This window comes from Bufo gargarizans, chromosome 2 (genome assembly GCF_014858855.1).
Source record: "Bufo gargarizans isolate SCDJY-AF-19 chromosome 2, ASM1485885v1, whole genome shotgun sequence".
NCBI classification, from domain to species: Eukaryota; Metazoa; Chordata; class Amphibia; order Anura; family Bufonidae; genus Bufo; species Bufo gargarizans.
The window spans coordinates 105,316,031-105,335,936 of NC_058081.1; the positions used below are offsets into that span (position 1 = coordinate 105,316,031).

The 19,906-nt window shown below is 42.1% G+C and overlaps 1 protein-coding gene across 2 annotated transcripts in view; it reads right to left on the minus strand.

Annotated features, from left to right (window-relative positions):
• Positions 1 to 1,743: 1,743 nt before the first annotated feature.
• Positions 1,744 to 19,906, minus strand: part of MAP2K5 (mitogen-activated protein kinase kinase 5) — a 167,012-nt gene continuing 148,849 nt past the window's right edge. The window contains exons 18-22 of one of the 2 annotated variants that reach the window (XM_044279370.1): positions 19,115 to 19,141; positions 18,699 to 18,731; positions 12,266 to 12,327; positions 11,440 to 11,485; positions 1,744 to 2,392 (exon numbers count right to left, since the gene is read on the minus strand). In XM_044279370.1, the coding sequence (XP_044135305.1) occupies positions 2,288 to 2,392; positions 11,440 to 11,485; positions 12,266 to 12,327; positions 18,699 to 18,731; positions 19,115 to 19,141 (273 nt within the window). In that variant the 3' untranslated portion in view covers positions 1,744 to 2,287. Of the gene's footprint in view, positions 2,393 to 11,439; positions 11,486 to 12,265; positions 12,347 to 18,698; positions 18,732 to 19,114; positions 19,142 to 19,906 lie in introns of both variants that reach the window. The other variant, XR_006387787.1, reaches the window with a different exon arrangement.

A 19,906-nucleotide genomic window follows, 5' to 3' on the forward strand; every position in this document is an offset into this window, starting at 1 on the left:
CCCTGGGTTCTTTCTCACCTCATTTAGAATTGTATGTTGTATTTGTGGAGTCATCGTAACAGGACACCCATTGCCAAGGGAGAGTCCTGAATTTTATTTATTTGTAGACAATTTGTGAATTGATGCACGACAGGAATGTTCTGTAGGATTTATGAAATCTTTTTGCCTTGAGGAGCGGTTCACAATAATCAGTATTACTTCAGAAGAACAGATTTGTCAGTAACCAGGCTTTGTGTGCCTTTATTTAATGGTCAAAAAAATACTTCCAATCTCATCTCTGTAAGGTTTGCTTACTTGTTCCCCCTGCTCTGTGGATGTTATATGTTACAACTGTGTTTGTCTAGAATTCTGACTTGGATAGCAAATGACACCATATTTTATTAGTAGTCAATGCAGAAATCCAGGTAATATAAAAAGTTTCACTTTTTCTTGCACCTGCATTACGTAGGGGAAGTAACACAGCTTTTTTTTTAGCATATGAAAGCAACTTATTATACAATTTTGAAAAAATAAATGGGGATCCCCTGAAATATCTCATTACTCACAGTGGAAGGCAGCTACAAAGCCATTTCTTGGTGGGGAGGGCTCAGCTTGTCTGTGCATTACACTTTGAATTAGAGCCATTTAATGCTTAAAGGGAGCCTGTCACCGGGATTTTGGGTATAGAGCTGAGGACATGGGTTGCTAGATCGCCACTAGCACGTCTGCAATACCCAGTCCCCATATCTCTGTGTGCTTTTATTGTGTAAAAAAAACCAACTATTTGATACATATGCAAATTAACATAAAAGAGTCATATCTTACTTGTGTGACCAGAGAAGAGTCATATTTTTAAGCTCTGACTCATCTCCAGTTAATTTGCATATGTATCAAATCGGTTTTTATACACAATAAAAGCACACAGAGCTATGGGGACTGGGTATTGCGGATGTGCTAGTGGCCATCTAGCAGCCCATGTCCTCAGCTCTATACACAAAATCCCGGTGACAGGTTCCCTTTAAAGGGGTTATCCAACTATTTAAAACTAATGACATATCCACTGGATAGTTCATCAGTAGTGTTGAGCGAATGGAGCTTCAGATCAGAGATCCGAAGTCGATTCGTTCAAATATTTCGGTCGTGCAAGACTTCGGTGAATGAATTCGGTAATTACTTCTGCGTCTTTAAAAACATTTTAAAATAGAATCCAAAGTCGGGTTTGGTACCGAGGTACCAGCTGGTTCCAAACCAGTCTTAGGATTGCCATTTTAAAATATTTTTTAAGACGCAGAAGTGATTACCGTATTAATTCACTCACAACTTCAGATTAAACGAATTTTGCCTTCACGGAGGCAATACATTTTAATGCTGTACAGCATTAAAACTGAAATGTTTGAACGAATCAACTCTGATCCGAAGCTTGATTCGCTCATTACTAGTCATCAGCATCTGATCGGTGATCGCCGCAGCTTTCTCACTGCTTATCTTAGGCCAGTGATGTCACAACCATTAGGCACGTGGCCTGGGCGCAGCTCAGCCCCATTTACAGGACACCCTGTGATCAGCCCACTGCATTACATCCTGGTGGTCCATTTCATAGAACAATATTTTCTTTGAATTCGATCTCACAGCGGGCAGGTCTACTGTGAACAGCAGCAGTGCAAGTGAACTGTAATAGGGTTTAAAAGTCATTGAAATCAACAACAAAACATGATGACAATTTTATAGGGCCCGACGCATGAAACGTAAGAAAGAAAGCATAAACATCTGTAAAAAAGTTTATTAGACAGAAAAAAAAAAAATCAGGTATGTGCAAGACAATAATATATTACTGAGGAGTGCATGGTGGCACCAGAGTCACTGCAATAAGATTACACTTGTCACCTACAACCTGTCATTGTCATATGTTCAAGCAAAGAAGATACTCCTGAGGCCTGTATTCATATGGCACTTTTTGTAGTAAGTCCTGGAAGACGCAGTAATAAACAACAAGTGAAGCTGCTTTTCATCTATAGATAAGTCCCAATCTTCTTACCCGCCCTGCTTACAATGCATTGGATATTTCAAGAGCTACCTAGCTGCAATGATTAACACTGTTGGTCTGTATTTCCACGGTCCTGAGCCGTCTTCTTCAGGCACTCGATGCATGTGGAATATATTACTAGCCGGCCACACTGAACCCACCCTGTATACTGCATGACGGGTTGTTCAGCAAAGAACAGGTTCCTGCTCACAGTGTATATGACACTAGCTCTGCTGAGCTAGTCCACGTGTATGGTCTGACTTGCTCCATCCTGGTGAGGCCTTCTCACTCCTGGTTGTTCTGTGCCCGTCTCTCTTCTAACGCCCTACAAACCCACATCGACACCACCTCCGTGTTGCCATCATCAAACTGAACGATGAACGGATGACCCTGCCAGAGAGAGATAAGACCATTATATCCTGAATCTCCACGCTGCATTACTCCCAACAGCTGTATTGCTCAGCGCTCATTGCTCTAGTCATCTTTAATATGTAAGAACTATAATAGGACTGCTTGTCACTCATGAATAGAAGTGTAATTTCCAACCACAACATTCCTGAGCTTTTGTTTATAGGATGCAAGCAATTTACACTCGAAATATAGATTTTACATGTTTGCAGTTCCTTTTTTGATACATTGTATGAAAAGCTTTATCCAGGGTTGTTCCATATTTTAAGAAAGATGCCTTAGAGCAGGAAACTGTATAAAACAGGAAAAAAAACATTAGTCAACCATTAAATCCCCTGCTACTTTAGTGCCACCAGTCCAGTGGTCCCCACCAATCCAGCAGTGGTCCAATCACTGGCTACAGAGGTCATGTGACATGGAAGCATCAACGCTGAGACCAGTGGCTGGCTGCAGAGGTCACGTAAATGATGTATGTGACGTCATCAATGCACTGCCGCCAAAAATATGACATAACGTCTGCCAATCCTGACATTTTCAGCAGAAGTGGCCCACCATCTAATGTGTATGGGGACCCAATGCTTTAGTTCCTGGGAAGAAAAGCAAGTGCCAAAAGGTGTCCGACAGTGGCTTTCTCCACTCTACCCTTCCAGGAGACATGGATGCTCAGTTGAGCATGCAAGTGTATGGAAGTATCACAAGAGATAGTGGTTTAATTTGTAGAGCCAGTTATCTAGTGTGTCAGGCAACATACCCAAAATCCTGGACAACCATTTAAGAATCTTTTAAACAAGTTTCTTTATATAAAGATATGATAAGACAAATGCTACTGGAATAATACATATGGAAGCTACTAAAGGCAATAGCAAATAAGCAGTGTGCAATTCAAGCTAACCATTGTAGATTTTACAGATTTTTTATTCCCCTTGAACAACTTTTCCACATATTTTCACATTACACCCACAAACATAAGTGTATTTTATTGTTATTTTATGTGATAGACCAACATGTGTGAAGTGAAAAGTAAATGATACCTAGCACTTACTATCACCGAAGTACGACTACCTAAAAATTAACCTTTATTATGGTCATCTAAAAATGAAAATTCCCTAAGGAAGGGAACACAAATGGTGCAAAAAACAAACAACAAAAACACAAAACAATTTACACGCAAAAGAGCAGGATCGGACAGGCGGATCAATTTGAGGAGGATGAAGGGGAGGAACGCATCAAGGCAACCTGTGCCATATCCGTATCTGTCCCTATGATATCCCTTTTTAACTCCTCAGCCCGGAGATGTGTCTTAATGGTAGGCACACTCCGTCCACGTACCTATGCTGTCTATCCTTATAGTGCCCTTTATACACTAGCCCATATGGATATCTGGGTACTAGTATATATATTAGATATCGGTTGTACAATCACGTGTCCCGACGCGTTTCCCCCCTTGCTCTCATTGAAGGGGTTCATCAGGGGACAGAAAGCAAATGTCAATCAAACACACCAAGTGTTCAACAGATATCCGTAAAGATGGATTATTGAACTGAAGGCCACAACCAAGACGTATTCACTAGATACAAAAAGAATCCGCGCACGGTTATTTTATAATAAACCACCTCCCCAATAGTCCGAGATGTACTTAGCTGGTAGTCTAGAGGGGGATCCAGATCAACTGTCCAGGGTGAATGTCTTGGAAAGGGCCTCCAGGGGGCAAAATATGATGTAGCTCCAACTTGTTTGAAGTTCCCACCTTCCCTAAATAGCCAGATGGGGCCGTCCCAACTACATGGGACCAATCAGGGATGCTGATACATGTCATGTGATTCTGCTGCAAAATTGGCTGGCTAGGGTAACAATTATATTTTACCCCTTAATATAGTAAGGGGACAACACCAGATTATAAAAAACCCTGTAAGGGGACAGCATCCGATTATATATAAACCCTGTCCGATGTCTTCCTCTTATAAATTATGGCAAACCTCAGGCTTGGTTGTCCTACTATCAGTGGAACGCACGCCGACAGGCAAGATGGCTGTGCGTTCCACCTCCAGCCAATAGGGGCAGGCCGTACGTGTCATCCGTCTTGCTAAACCGGAAGTAAGCAGCTGGAACGCACGTCACCCAAAGATGGCCGTGCGCTCCATCTACAACCAATGAGGACACACCACTACATCGTCAGAAGGAGGCTGGGGATCACCGATATGCTCCCTCGTTCCGTAGGCTGTCCCAACATAGAAACAGTCCACGCCTCCACTCGAGAATGTATGTGCCCATTCCCCTCGCTGGTAAACAACAATTAAGAAATAAGTGGTGGTGGACATCATAAGTGTAGTGGGAGAAGTCCGGTTGCCGAAAATCATGTCCACCCATAAGAATGGGCATGCGCTCAGTTAACCCTTTATTGCATAGATATGGGGGACGAGCAAAGAAGCATAGGATGGTTATAACCTGGGTTTACTCATAAGTACATTCGATGACTGATCACCATAATGACATAGTGGTGCCAGATTAATTTATCCTACACCAGCCATTTAACAGTTTAGCAGGACATCTTTATTGGTGGAATACAACACCTTCTTGGATAGAGGTGTATTGTCGGTCAGTGCCGTGTTAGTAATGCAGAACAGATATTCAATTAGATATATAAGATGATACCTAGTTCTCAAAACGTTTAATAGATACAAATCTGGAAAGTGTGACGTGTATTTGCATTCATTCCCTTCCCTGTACTCGGATACTCCTAAATAAAATCCAGTGTGACCAATTGCCTTCAGAAGTCGCCCAATTAGTAAATATAGTCCACCTGTGTGTCATTTATTCTAAGTATAACTACAATGATTCTGTGAAGACCTCAGAGGTTTGTTAGTGAAGATTAGTGATGAAACAGCTTCAAGAAAACTAAGGAACACACCAAACAGGTCAGGGATAAAGTTGTAGAGAATGTAAAGCAGGTTTAGGTTCAAAAAAATATCCCAAGCTCTCAACATCTCACGGAGCACTGTTTAATCTATCACCCGAAAATGGAAGGAGTATGGCACAAATGAAAACCTACCAAGACATGGCTGTCCACCTAAAATGACAGCCCAGGCAAGGAGAGCACTAATGAGAGAAGCAGCCAAAATGTCACTCTGAAGGAGCTGCAGAGATCTACAGCTCAGGTGGGAGAATCTGTCCACAGGACAACTATTAGTCGTGTACACCAGAAATCTGGTCTTTATGGAAGAGTGGCAAGAAGAAACATGAAAAATGGTGGTCAGAGCTGATAAGAAGATGGAGGTTCACCTTCCAGCAGGACAACAACCCTAAACATACAGCCAGAGCTACAATGGAAAGGTTTAGATCAAAGCATATTCATTTGTGACAAGACTTGAAAACTGCTCTTCACAGACGCCCCTACGTCCAATCTGATTGAGCTTGAGCTAATTTGCAAAAAAAATATAATGGGCAAAGATTTCAGCCTCTACATGTGCAGAGTTGGTAGAGACATATCCTAAAAGCAGTAATTGCAGTGAATGGTGGTCCTACAAAAAGTATTGCCTCAGGGGGGCTGAATACAAATGCATGCCACACTTTCCAGATTTTGAAAACCATGTATCATTTTCTTTTCTCTTCACACATACTTGCTACTTTGTGTTGGTCCTTCACATAAAATCCAAATAAAATACATTTAAGTTTGTGGGTGTAATGTGGAAAATTGTCCAAGGGGTATGAATACTTTTGCAAGGCAATGTACATGAGCCATTAACCTCTTGAGGAGATAAAGTGATTTTTTTTCACCCCCACTTTTTATTTACCTATGGACTGACTGAGTCATGTCAGGAGGCTTCAAAGCCCATAAGCCGTCTTGGCAAGGATCAGTAGATGCTTCTCACCTCTGGCAAGTGGTACAATTCTAGGGTCAGCAAGTGGCATTTCTGAAGCTCTTACTGAAATGCTGTGCGCATTAATCATTCTGCCGCCCGCTCAGCCAGGCCCACCTGACTGCTACAAATCAGCCACCACACTGCCCCTGGGACTCCCTGCACAATCTTAATTGTTTCTAGGCCTTGATGGTCTTTTAATCCAAGATTAATTTATGCATTTTTAAATAACTCTTCTTATGATTAATAAGCTTGAAAATTAAAAGGAGTTGGAAGCAATTATAATAAGCGGTTGGTCATAACCTCATTAAGAGGAGGAGAGTGGTTACTTAAAATACACAGCGCAAGTTTCCACAATTCTGCAGATTGAGACAATACTTTGACTGAAAGGTCAGAAAATCTTTTGGCGACATGATGACAGGGTTATGTGATGGGCTGCCAGGCACTGTTCTCCAACTCGTCCTGATCATTCATGCATTAAAGGGGCAGCGCCAGAACATTTCCTGTCATCCACTGCTAATAGAAATGGTAGAACACAATGTAAAGGGTTTAATTACAGACGTCATATGTTACTGCTCTGATACCATGGCACTCCTCTTCAGTAGGCTGTGATGGCTCTTCTCGTAGTCTCATAAGGCAATGTATTAGCAGTGGGTGAAGGTTACATCCACTACTCTTGGTTACGTTAAATTGTCCAGCATTAGGTTCTTCATGCATCTGACCCCAGGGAGTATCAGTGAGCGGAGACGGACTGGGAACTTAACAGGTCCTGGAAAAAAACCTAAAAGTGGCCCCATTTTGTAGGCAGGTCCAAATTGACAAAAGACAGGCCAACACAAGTAGACATGGCCAAAAGAAGTAGGTGGGGTCTACAATAAGTACCTGATGCTCCTAAATTAATTAGTGTTGAGAGTATCAGATTATTATGTACGGCAGCAATGAGGAAGGCTCAGGTGACCCCCTGTGCATCGGCCCACAGGGAAATTTCACTGTTGGGTCTATGGCCAATCCGCACCTCTCAGTGAGCAATGTAGAAAAAATTGCTTTTTTAGTCATTTTCCTAGGATATTTCCAGAAATGTTCTCTTTTGAACAAAATCAATTTCGGGTAAGAAAAAGGAAGAACAGGCCGGCTGTCATAGAATTATCAGAGGAAATATAGTGTGAATCTTCTAAAAGTACTAGCGGATGTGAGCTTCCCTGACTTATGAAGCAGGAGATATCAAGGTACTGTCCATCAAGGGCCTTCCTCCTCATTAACATCACAAGAGAACCACATTGTTGAAAATGGGGATATAGGTCCCTGCAGACGGCTTAATTCAGCAGGGGGTTGTGAGGAAGGAAGCGTTCCTTTTTGACAATCATCTGCTCGTCAGTGGAGGCGACAGCAGCATTTACATGCAGTGATCTCCTCCACAGTATGGGGAGGAACGATCACTAATGCCATTGCTCGTCCCCATACAGGCTCGTTGTTTGCCAGCAGCAGAGCATGACAGCACGATCTGCTGCCGGCAAGCGATTATTTAGATACCTACACAAACGACAAAGAGTTTCACTTGTTCATGGGGTAATTGGTGGCACCTTTACACCGCCAGATAATGGCTAACGAGCGTTCCTATGAATGCTGTGCGATTATATGTTTCCCTATCCACCTCAGGAAGACATCCAGTGGCTAAAGTGATATCACTGAACACTATGGGATCAGTTTTCTCTCTGGCGTTTTTATACTAGGTTGGATGGTGAGAAGATTGTTGGCCTGGATCTATGTGACGATCTTTTGTTTAATGTAAATTCACTTCTGTTTTGTGATATGGACAATATGGAGCTTATTTCCTAGTTTTACAATGGGGACGCTCCTCGTACAATGGGGACGCTCTGTGGTCACACCAACGCCCCATGCAATGCAAAGTACCGGGTGACGTGGCCGGTGGAGGAAGTTGATCTCTGCTCCAGAGTCAAACTCTCTTACTTATTGTAATGGACTGAACTGAATGGAAAGTGGAACCATATATAAAAATATATAATTAATAAATACAACAGCAATTGACATCTTGTAGCTTTACTAGACCATCCGTCTCACTATGTACAAGGCAGTCTGAAGATGAACAGTAAAATGTACTGTATGAAGGCGCATGGCAGTGTTATGTACAGTTGTGTTAAAAATAATAGCAGTCAGACATCACTAACCTGATCAATCACTGTTTTTGGTAGAAATTATATTTCTACATGGCAAATAATTTACTAGCAGGTGTAGTAGAGTAATAGAAACCCAACAGTCATGACATGCATGCTGCTGATTCTGTGTAATTCAATCACCTTTTGAAAGGGGTATGTTCAAAATAATAGCAGTGTGGAGTTCAATGAGTGACGTCATTCATTCTTTAAAAAACAGGTGGCAATTATTGCCCTTATTTAAGAAAGGAAGGCAGCAAATGTACATGCTGGTTACAGTGCATTTTTCTCTGAAATTCTGAGGAATATGGGTCGTTCCAGACATTGTTCAGAAGAACAGCGTACCTTGATTAAAAAATTGATTGGAGAGGTGAAAACATATAAAGAAGTACAGAAGATGATAGGCTGCTCAGCTAAAATAATCGCAAATGCTTTAAAATGGCAACCAAAACCTGAAAAATGTGGAAGAAAGTGAAAAACTACCATTCAAATGGATAGAAGAATAGCCAAAATGGCAAGGACTCAGCCAACAATCAGCTCCAGGAAGATCAAAGTAGGTCTAAAGTTACCTGTGAGAACTGTTACAATTAGAAGACGCCTATGTGAAGCCAAGCTATCTGCAAGAAGCCCCCGCAAAGTCCCACTGTTGAAAAAAAGACATGTGCTGAAGAGGTTACAATTTGCCAAAGAGCACATTGACGGCCTAAAGAGACATTTTGTGGACTGATGAAAGTAAGATTCTTCTTTTTGGGTCTAGTGACCGCAGACAGTTTGTCAGACGAACCCCAAACACTGAATTCAAGCCACAGTGCACTGTGAAGACGGTGAAGCATGGTGGCACAAGCATCATGATATGGGGATGTTTCTCATACCACGGTGTTGGGCCTATTTATCGGTTTGAATACATCAGAATACATGAAGAGGTCATGCTGCCTTATACTGAAGAGGAAATGCCCTTGAAATAGGTGTTCCAACAAGACAACGACCCCAAACACACCAGTAAACGTGCAACATCTTGGTTCCAGACCAACAAGATTGACGTTATGGAGTGGCCAGCCCAGTCCCCGGATCTTAATCCAATAGAAAACTTTTTGGCTGACATCAAAAATGCAGTGTCTTAGGCAAAACCAAGAAATAGAGAAGAGCTGTAGAATGTAGTCCAATCATCCTGGGCTGGAAACCTGTTGTTGTTGACTCCATGCAACACAGATGTCCAGCAGTTCTCAGAAACAGTGGTCATACAACTAAATATTAGTTAAGCGATTCAAAGGAAAGCAAAATCATCAAACATTTTTCAGTTTATATAGTGAATGTTTGAGTTTGTAAAGAAGAATACAAACACTGCTATTTTTTTGAACAGTCTAATCACTTTTCTTAAATTTTGTTAGAGGAACAACACAAATTTGATATATTTTTCTTCATGTGTTGATTTGGAATAGAATGTGTAGTGTTCCCAATGCATCTATGTGTATGGAAATAAAAGCTATTAGAAGGAATTTGAGCTTTATTCACTTTTTCAAACACACTGCTATTATTTTGAACACAACTGTACATACTAATGGAATGATACAAAGATAAACCTCATGAGTGGCTGCTTCTCATCTATTGCCAGCGCCCTCCCTTTCCATCACATAGTAATAATATCAATACACAATTCATCACTTTAGAGAGCAGACAAATGTTTTCCTAGACTTCTTGTGAAATGAGTGAATTAGGCCCCTGGAGGGCTCAGTGTTAAGCGCTATAGATAAGTTCAATACAAGAATTTGCAATTACCGCCCCTCTCTCTTCTCTCATACAGAACCCTCGGCAGGACTGCAGACAGACCTGCTGTCACAGCGGAGCCCGCCTGTCACAAAGGAGTCACAGAGAAGGTGCTAAAAGGGTCTTTATCATTTTCTCTTTCCAGCAATGGACAAAACATATTGAGAGGAGGAGTACGGTATGTGGAAGCGGCTCAGAGTCAAGGCAGTGCTACAAAATGTATGCAAAGGGGATTATTTTTTTTATAGGATTTATTTTCATCCTACATACTGCACTTTATCAAAAGGTCACAAGACTTTCATGTATTTGTCACATAAAGCAAAGGTCATATGGCGGCATTGTTTGTATTAAAAGGATCCAAAATATATTAGGAAATACAGAGATCCTTGAGTGGTGTGGAATCTTTTTAGATTATATTCAGACATTTAACAGCATTATCTTGGTTTCGCAGGTTGTGAAAAGCAGCCATTACAGTGCCCATAGGGGTTGTCACACACTTGTCACCATTGTCCTGACAGTTCCAGATACAGTACATGGGAAACATGGGAGAACACCGTACAAATGGGGTCAATCATACGTAGTGGGTGGTTGCAATGTATGGACTGCCTCTTGCTTCACACTAAGGCATCATGTACGCGACCATGTGCCAGCCGGGCCTGTGCTGCGGACCGCACATTGTGGTCTGCAATGCACGGGCACCGACCGCGGGGCTGCCGCATTCGGATCACGGACCCATTCACTTGAATGGGGTCCACGATCTGAATCCGACCGTCCGCACCGCAAAAAAGTAGTGCATGCACTACTTTTTCGCGGTGTGGAGGAACGGACAGAAAACCCACGTAAGAACTCAGTAGTGCTTCCGTGGGCCTCCGCTCCGTGCCTCCGTTAAAGTGAATGGGTCCGCATCTGTCATGCGGGGTGCACACGGACGGTGCCCGTGTACGGGCACGGCCGTGTGCATGAGCCCTAAGGCATTTACACAACCGTATTTTAGTTCGTTTCAATAAATAAAAATAATAGAATATGTCCTAAGAGTAGTCATTTCTAACTCGCGCATAGCCGGTATCCGCAATTTGCAGACCGCAAAACTGATATCGCTGTGTCAATCCCCCTAAAACTGATAGTGGGCAAACAACATTTTCCATCCTACATACTTCACATACATGAACTGGATAATTATTTTGGGGCGCACACACACAAATGTCGGACATGTCTTATCACACGTGCATGGTCTTACCATTAACTCTTCTGGAGCGGGTCTCTCTTTTGGTAGTTTCCGCATACTATGAAACAGAGAACATGTTGGAGATTAGAACAGCCCCAATGGATGAACACAGAGAACAACATGGGAAAACACTAGTAGTGCGTGTGCATGTGTGTGCCCCTCAGGATATCCTTATGTCCTAGTCTAATATAAAGTCAGCAGGAATAGGTATAGCCAAATGTGTAACTTCCAGCTCCTGGGACTCATAGGTCCTTTATATTTATGTAGCAGATGAACCCTTTAGCCCTCCTAAGGCCGCCTACACGGGAAAACCCTCCGATCATACCGTACCAGATTAGATACATCTCTTGTACATTTAGCTTTTTCATGCAGAAACTGACCTGCGGTGCGGATCTACCAATTGTTTGTGTGGATTTCACACTTTGCAATGCAAAAGGAGGAATTGGGGCAAGACCGCATCAAATCCACAACAAAAATCACATGTAACACATGCGGATATTGGGTCCGTATTTGTGCGGAAATACAGAGAAATCTGCGTGAAAATCCATGCAGAATTTCTGTTCTGGAACCTGCACCCTTAGGCTCCAGGGTCCGATTCCCCATTCACCTGCTGGATACATACACATTATAGCGAGCGGAACTACGGCTGGCGTGTGTCAATATTTCCCGGACAAATGTTATTGTGCAATGAATCCGGGGAATGCCCTTACACTGCATATCATCTACATGGATGAGGTCTACAGATGAACGTGAGGAAAAAAATAAAATAAATAAAAAGATGAGAAGGAAGTACAAGTCATCCTACATCACAATAGGAACACACATGTAATATTCTTACCACTGAGTTATGAAATGGATAAATGGCTCAGAAAATTCTCCCACAGGAAGAACTGGAGAATCCTGAAAGAATCCAAATACACTGCTAGTCATTTAAAGGGGTTGTCCCACAAATAATACAGTTTTCAAACCAGCCCTTGGCTCTGAATACTTTGGTAATTGCATTTAATAAAAAATGTATTATAGTTACTGAGTTATTCAATGAAATCTATCTGTATAGCGCCACCTGCTGTTTGCTCTTTTTCTAATTTCTCCGTCCTGCTCACTAAGATGGAAGCACACGCTCAGTTCTATTCTTTAACTGCCACCATCTGCACCAGAAAGGACACCCTCCCCCGAGAAAAGACACACCCCTGAGTTGCCCGCTTGAAATAAATCTAGCAGAACTATTGGAACAATGAATGGGGAGATCTTTGGATCCATGTGAGGTACAGGGCAGGTTCTAGATTTGTTAGAAAAAGGTTGTCATGTACTGGACTATGCATGATTTTACACTAACCATTGGATAGCCATTTTAAGAGCATACACGGGATATAGAAGACCAGGATTTTCTACAAAATAAAAATACAGAGGCCTCTTTGTGCTGCTGGTGAGCCCAAAGGCAATTCATGTGCCATATGGATACAGCAATGTGACCAGAGCAGAATCATACTTGGAAACATGTAATAATATTTTTAGAAGAAGAACAGAATGGAGATTTATCAAAATGGGTGCAAAGTAAAGGGGCAGCAGTCGCCTATAGCATTCATTTTCTAAAAGGCCTCTGAAAAATAAGATCTGGAATATAACCGGTTGCTATTCCTTTACTCCTGAAGAACCTCTTTCAGTGTATGGCCCATTGCTAAAAAATATTATTCATGTGCTGTTCATTTTCACTTTCACTTTTTGGTCTATAAATTTAGAACAAAAATAAAGGCGATTTTGGCGTCTTTTAAAAGTCTGTGTCAAGAAGGTTAGTGTTTCATCTGTGAAGGGCTGAAAAAAGGCTTTCCAGAGCATCTCCTACCAATGGTCAGTGAGAATCACTGACAGAACATGGATGGCACGGTCAGTGATTTTCACGGACACGCAGACTTCAATGGATGTGTTTGGTCCACATCATTCATGTCTCCTTTGTTTTTCCACTGACCCACGATCAGTGGAAAAACAAAGATGTGTGAATAAGGCTTCATGCACATGGCTGTTGGGCGGCCGTGGCCGTATTGCGGTCCGCAAACAGCGGGTGGGCAATCCACGGCCGCTGGCCGTGTGCACCCCGCATCACGGACCCATTCACTTGAATGGGTCTGCAATTCTGGAGATGCGTAACGGAGTCACGGAACGGAACACCGGATGCACTACGGAGTGCTTCTGTGGTGTTTCTTTGCGTTGTTTCGCAAAGCTAATTAATATGACATGTCATATTTTTTAGCGGTGGGGACAGACCACGGACCCATTCAAGTTGAATGGGTCCGGCCCGCTGCACAGATGTTGCCCGTGCATTGGGGGACCGCAATTGCAGTCCCCAATGCACCGAACGGCCGCACAACGGCCGTGTGCATGAGGCCTAAACATATTAAAGTCAATGGCTATGTGGGGACACCACGGCCAGCTCACATCTGCGATATACTGGTGCAAGAAATAAGCCTTACAGTTATGGCTGACAATATCTTCTCCCAGCATACCAGGTCAGCTGACTATATGTATCACAATTTACTCCAGATCTATTCAGGGTTCTGAGTTGCAATACCAGTCACAGTCCAACAAAAAGAGTGGCGCTGTGTTTGGAAATACAGTGCCTTGAACTTTTTCATGTTACACCCACAAAACCTAAATGTATTTTATTGGGATTTTATGCGACAGACAAACACAAAGTAACAAGTATGGTATGTGTGAAGTGAAAAGAAAATGATACCTGGTTTTCAAAATCTTTCATAAATAAAAATCTGGAAAGTATAGCATGCATTTGTATTCAGCCCCGAGGCAATACTTTGTAGGACCACATTTAGCTGCAATTACTGCTGCAAGTCTTTTGGGGTTTGTCTTTACCAGCTTTGCACATCTAGAGGCTGACATTTTTGCCCATTTCTCTTTGCAGAATAGCTCAAGCTAAGTCAGATTGGATGGAGAGCGTCTGTGAACAGCAATTTTCAAGTCTTGCCACAGATTCTCAATAGAATTTAGAATGGCCCAGTCAAAGTCCAGACCTATCACCTGAATATGCTTTCATCTAAACCATTCTATTGTAGCTCTGGCTGTATGTTTAGGGTCGTTGTCCTGCTGGAAGGTGAACCTCCGCCCCGGTCTCAAGTTTTTTGCAGCATCTACCAGGTTTTCCTCCAGGATTACCCTGTATCCATCCATCTTCCCATCAACTCTGACCAGCTTCCCTGTCCCAGCTGAAGAAAAGCATCCACACAGCATGATGCCGCTACCATCAAATTTCATGTTTACTCTCTTCACTCTTCAAAAAAGATCAGATTTGTGTAGGGTACGACTAATAGTTGTCCTGTGGACAGATTCTCCCATCTGAGCTGTGGATCTCTGCAGCTCCTCCAGAGTGACCGTGAGCCTCTAGGCTGCTTCTCTAATTAGTGCTCTCCTTGCCTGGACTGTCAGTTTAGGTGGATGGCCATGTCTTGGTAGGTTTGCAGTTGTGCCATACTCCTTCAATTTTCGGATGATGGATTGAACAGTGCTCCATGAGATGTTGAGAGCTTGGGATATTTTTTTAAAACCTAACCCTGCTTTATACTTCTCCACAAGTTCATCCCTGACCTGTCTGGTGTGTTCCTTGGTTTTCATGATAATGCTTGATTACTAGAGTTCACTAACAAACCTCTGAGGCCTTCACAAAACAGCTGCAGTTATACTGAGAATAAATGACACACAGGTGGACTCTACTTACTTTAAAGGGGTTCTCCGGGAATTAGGAAAATGAAAATACTTAAATATTACTTTATTAGAAATATATTTCTAAATACCTTTCATTAGTTATAATGGCTCGTTTTGTCTGGTGAGCAATCATTAGGAAAAATAAAATGGCCGCCATCCTATTAGTGCACACAAACCCTGTCCTAATCACACAGGAGTACTTCAGAGCAGTGAGACAAAGAGCTGCATCATCTTCTTCTATGATCCTGAATACAGTGTAATATGATCTTCAGCTAAATCACTGTCGAAATGGAGTTCATGTGGATAATGAGCAGCAGCTCTGGTATGCAGTCTCCATTACCACAGTCTGTCCTGTCAGTCCTCTCTGTACTTCATGTCTCCTCATGAACTCCATTCCCACAAAGATTCAGTTAAAAGTTCTTATAATCTGTATTCAGGATCATAATCCCTGAAAAGTAGGAGAGGAGGATGAGGCAGCTCATTACCTCAGGACTCGGACGTTACTTGTCCTCTTGTGTGATTAGGACAAGTTTTGTGAGTAGTAATAGGACGTCGGCCATTTTGTTTCTCCTAATGATTGCTCCCTAAACAAAATAAGCCATTATAAATAATGAAAGGTATTGGGGAATATACAGTACAGACCAAAAGTTTGGACACACCTTCTCATTCTAAGAGTTTTCTTTATTTTCATGATTATGAAAATTGTAGATTCACACTGAAGGCATCAAAACTATGAATTAACACATGTGGAATTATATGCATAACAAAAAAGTGTGAAACAACTGAAAATATGTCATATTCTAGGTTCTTCAAAGTAGCCACCTTTTGCTTTGATTACTGCTTTGCACACTCTTGGCATTCTCTTGATGAGCTTCAAGAGGTAGTCACCTGAAATGGTCTTCCAACAGTCTTGAAGGAGTTCCCAGAGATGCTTAGCCCTTTTGCCTTATCTCTGCTGTCCAGCTGACCCCAAACCATCTCGATTGGGTTCAGGTCCGGTGACTGTGAAGGCCAGGTCATCTGGCGCAGCACCCCATCACTCTCCTTCATGGTCAAATAGCCCTTACACAGCCTGGAGGTGTGTTTGGGGTCATTGTCCTGTTGAAAAATAAATGAAAACGCAAACCGTATGGAATAGCATGCCGCTGCAAGATGCTGTGGTAGCCATGCTGGTTCAGTATGCCTTCCATTTTGAATAAATCCCCAACAGTGTCACCAGCAAAAGAACCCCCACACCATCACACCTCCTCCTCCATGCTTCACGGTGGGAACCAGGCATGTAGAGTCCATCCGTTCACCTTTTCTGTGTCGCACAAAGACACAGTGGTTGGAACCAAAGATCTCAAATTTGGACTCATCAGACCAAAGCACAGATTTCCACTGGTCTAATGTCCATTCCTTGTGTTCTTTAGCCCAAACAAGTCTCTTCTGCTTGTTGCCTGTCCTTAGCAGTGGTTTCCTAGCAGATATTCTACCATGAAGGCCTAATTCACACAGTCTCCTCTTAACAGTTATTCTAGAGATGTGTCTGCTGCTAGAACTCTGTGTGGCATTGACCTGGTCTCTAATCACAGCTGCTGTTAACCTGCGATTTCTGAGGCTGGTGACTCGGATAAACCTTCATTTCTTAAAGTAATGATGGCCATTAGTTTTTCTTTACTTAGCTGCTTTTTTCTTGCCATAATACAAATTCTAACAGTCTACTCAGTAGGACTATCAGCTGTGTATCCACCTCACTTCTCCACAACGCAACTGATGTTCCCAACCCCATTTATAAGGCAAGAAATCCCACTTATTAAACCTGACAGGGCACACCTGTGAAGTGAAAACCATTTCAGGTGACTACCTCTTGAAGCTCATCAAGAGAATGCCAAGAGTGTGCAAAGCAGTAATCAAAGCAAAAGGTGGCTACTTTGAAGAACCTAGAATATGACATGTTTTCAGTTGCTTCACACTTTTTTGTTATGTATATAATTCCACATGTGTTAATTCATAGTTTTGATGCCTTCAGTGTGAATCTACAATTTTCATAGTCATAAAAATAAAGAAAACTCTTTGAATGAGAAGGTGTGTCCAAACTTTTGGTCTGTACTGTATTTACAATAAAGTAATATTTAAGTATTTCCATTTTCTAAATTCCTGGAGAACCCCTTTAAGTTTGTGGGTCTAACATGAAAAAATGTGGAAAAGTTCAAGGGGTATGAATACATTTTCAAGGCACTGTAAGAGGCCCTTGCTGCAAGAAAATGGTCATAATGATGTTAAAATCAACCCAGCTACATTTTATGTCCCAGCATAAGAGAATAATCTTGGCCGCAGTCACAGCATTGTCTTATATTCAAATGGCTTGTGCTTTGCTTCCTAAGTAAAAGGAATGGTCTCTACAATGGTGCTTTCAGCGACGTGGGACATCTGTGAGCAACAAAATAGCAGATCAGATATACACCAGTGGAAGCAAGACCTTTCACAAATGGAAACTGTGGGTATTTTTTGTCATATTGTAGGGGAAAAAACTGCTAAGTGTCCAGTGGCACTAAATGCACCATATATGAGATGTCTCTGGATGCATATAATACCCTGCAAAGAAAGAGACCACTGCACTTGATACAGACACCCCCAGGGTGCCTATGTTTTAGAAGTGACCATACACTCCTTTGTAAAACAAGACAGCACCAAGCATATGCCAATCACTAGGGCGGCATCACACTGCCATCTGATTGCTAACCATACAGATAATTACTGTGGCCCAATTATCAGTGAAACAAGTGCTGTAATTACAAGAGGGACAATTAGTGGGAGCCCTGATTAAGGGTTTCGATTCCCATATTAACAGAACATGGTTCATCCAGCACAGTCAGGAAACAATACAACCCACAATCTGCTCCTGCACAAATTAAATGCGGAACACACCAGATATGTGCGCCAATTCCAGCCCACAATAAATGTAACATATGGGCTAGAAAATCTGAGCAATGTTTAGTCGACAAGGGCCAATATGGCCAGTACATTGTGCAGGATGCTAATCACCCTGAGCTACGCTATGCTACCCCATTTACATTGCTTAGAGAGCAATAGGGTTTGTGTAACCGGGTCCAACAGCGATGAATCGAGGTGACTGGACACCAATTTACATTGGGCACGCAGATCTACTAAATCTATATCTTTATCTAGATAAATATACATATCTATGCACTCCTGCGCCAATACCTAATCTATGCCTCATTCAATTACTCTACCTCCACATGGAGATCCTCTTCTCTATATAACTCCAGCAGTCCGGGCTGAGCCCCGATTAATATTCTCCAGCCCTGTCCAGGGGGCCTGGTATAACAGATAGGATCAGTCTGCGGGGGGCTCTCAAAGAGATAGAAATAGGGAAGGTTGGGGGGAAGGGGGGGGGGGGGAGAACATAGGCCAAGCCATGTTAAACAGCTCCGAGCCTTGCCAATGAACTCTCTCAGAGGGTGTCGTCCATTGTGCTTCATTAGGAAACAAAATATAAGCTTTCCACTCCATTAGGAATGACTTTAGGAGCGAAAGCACATAAGTCGGAGACTCACCTCATCAACAATGCATTGCAATATCTGGAACGGCTGCGGAGAGAGAGAGAGACAAGTATTAACCTATATGCAATATCTCTACAGTATAGTCATAAGAGACACAAAAAAAACACCATTAATGCAATAAAAATAGCAAGATTAATCAACAGCAGAGAGCTCTTATAAAAACATTGATGCCGGAGCATTGCTATTATTTCTAATGGTACCTAATCTAATACAGGCAGTTAAATGTTTGCTTTTTCTTCAAAATGCAATTTGCAAAGTTTAAAACAAGGCAGTGGAGCATGCAGGAAGAATCAGCCATCAGGAAAAAAAAAAAAAAAAGAGAGAAAAGTGAATTTTTTTTCTTACACCCCCCTCCCCTGCTTTCAGATTTCCCTACCGCCAACCCCCACGCCTGGGCTCATAACACTCACCATTAAAGAGCCATGGTTTTTCTGAATCTGGGGAGGTAAAGAGATGAAAAATATTACATAAAAATATAATAAATAAGAACGCACACAAAAGAGTGAAAGGATAGAAAAGCGAGAGCAGAGGGGAAAAAGGCAATATGTAATTAGCATGTCATAATCAAAACATCTCACTAGGACACATTATGATCACTGGGAGAAAATGATTGTCTTGCTGGTGGCAATTTGTGGGCATGTGTTAACACAATTTACATAATGAAAATACACAAGTGTTAATAGCTCTTCTCTCATTTATGGGTGAAAGTCGGCAGAATGCTAATTTACCACAAACACTTTTTAGTATCCTCCAGGTTATATTAGAAGAGGGAGGGAAAAAAAAAAAAAAAACATAATCCATTTCAGAGGCAGAGCCGTTTCCGCTCCGTGTATAAATAATGTTTTATGCGGCTCCATCGTGAGCGCAGAGCTTAATGTGGCAATCATCGCTAATGTGAGGAAACTCGCTCTTTTTAAATTAAAAAACGATTTATTTAAAATTGAAATTAAATCATCGTCAGAAATTAGAATTCCTGGCCGCCTGCCAGGGCTGGCCTGGCGTGTCACCCCTGCCTAATTTCTGGCTGGGAGACACAAACTTTAATTATATCTCTGTAATGGGACAGGGAGCCTGTGTGCGTGGAGAGAACGTCCGGAGCTGCCAGAGAGGGCCGCTCTGTGCATAGGACAAATCTGAAGTAGGGGAATGAGGGGGCCAGTGGGCGATGAGGGATTTTAGAAGCATAAAGTGAGTCGCCCCAA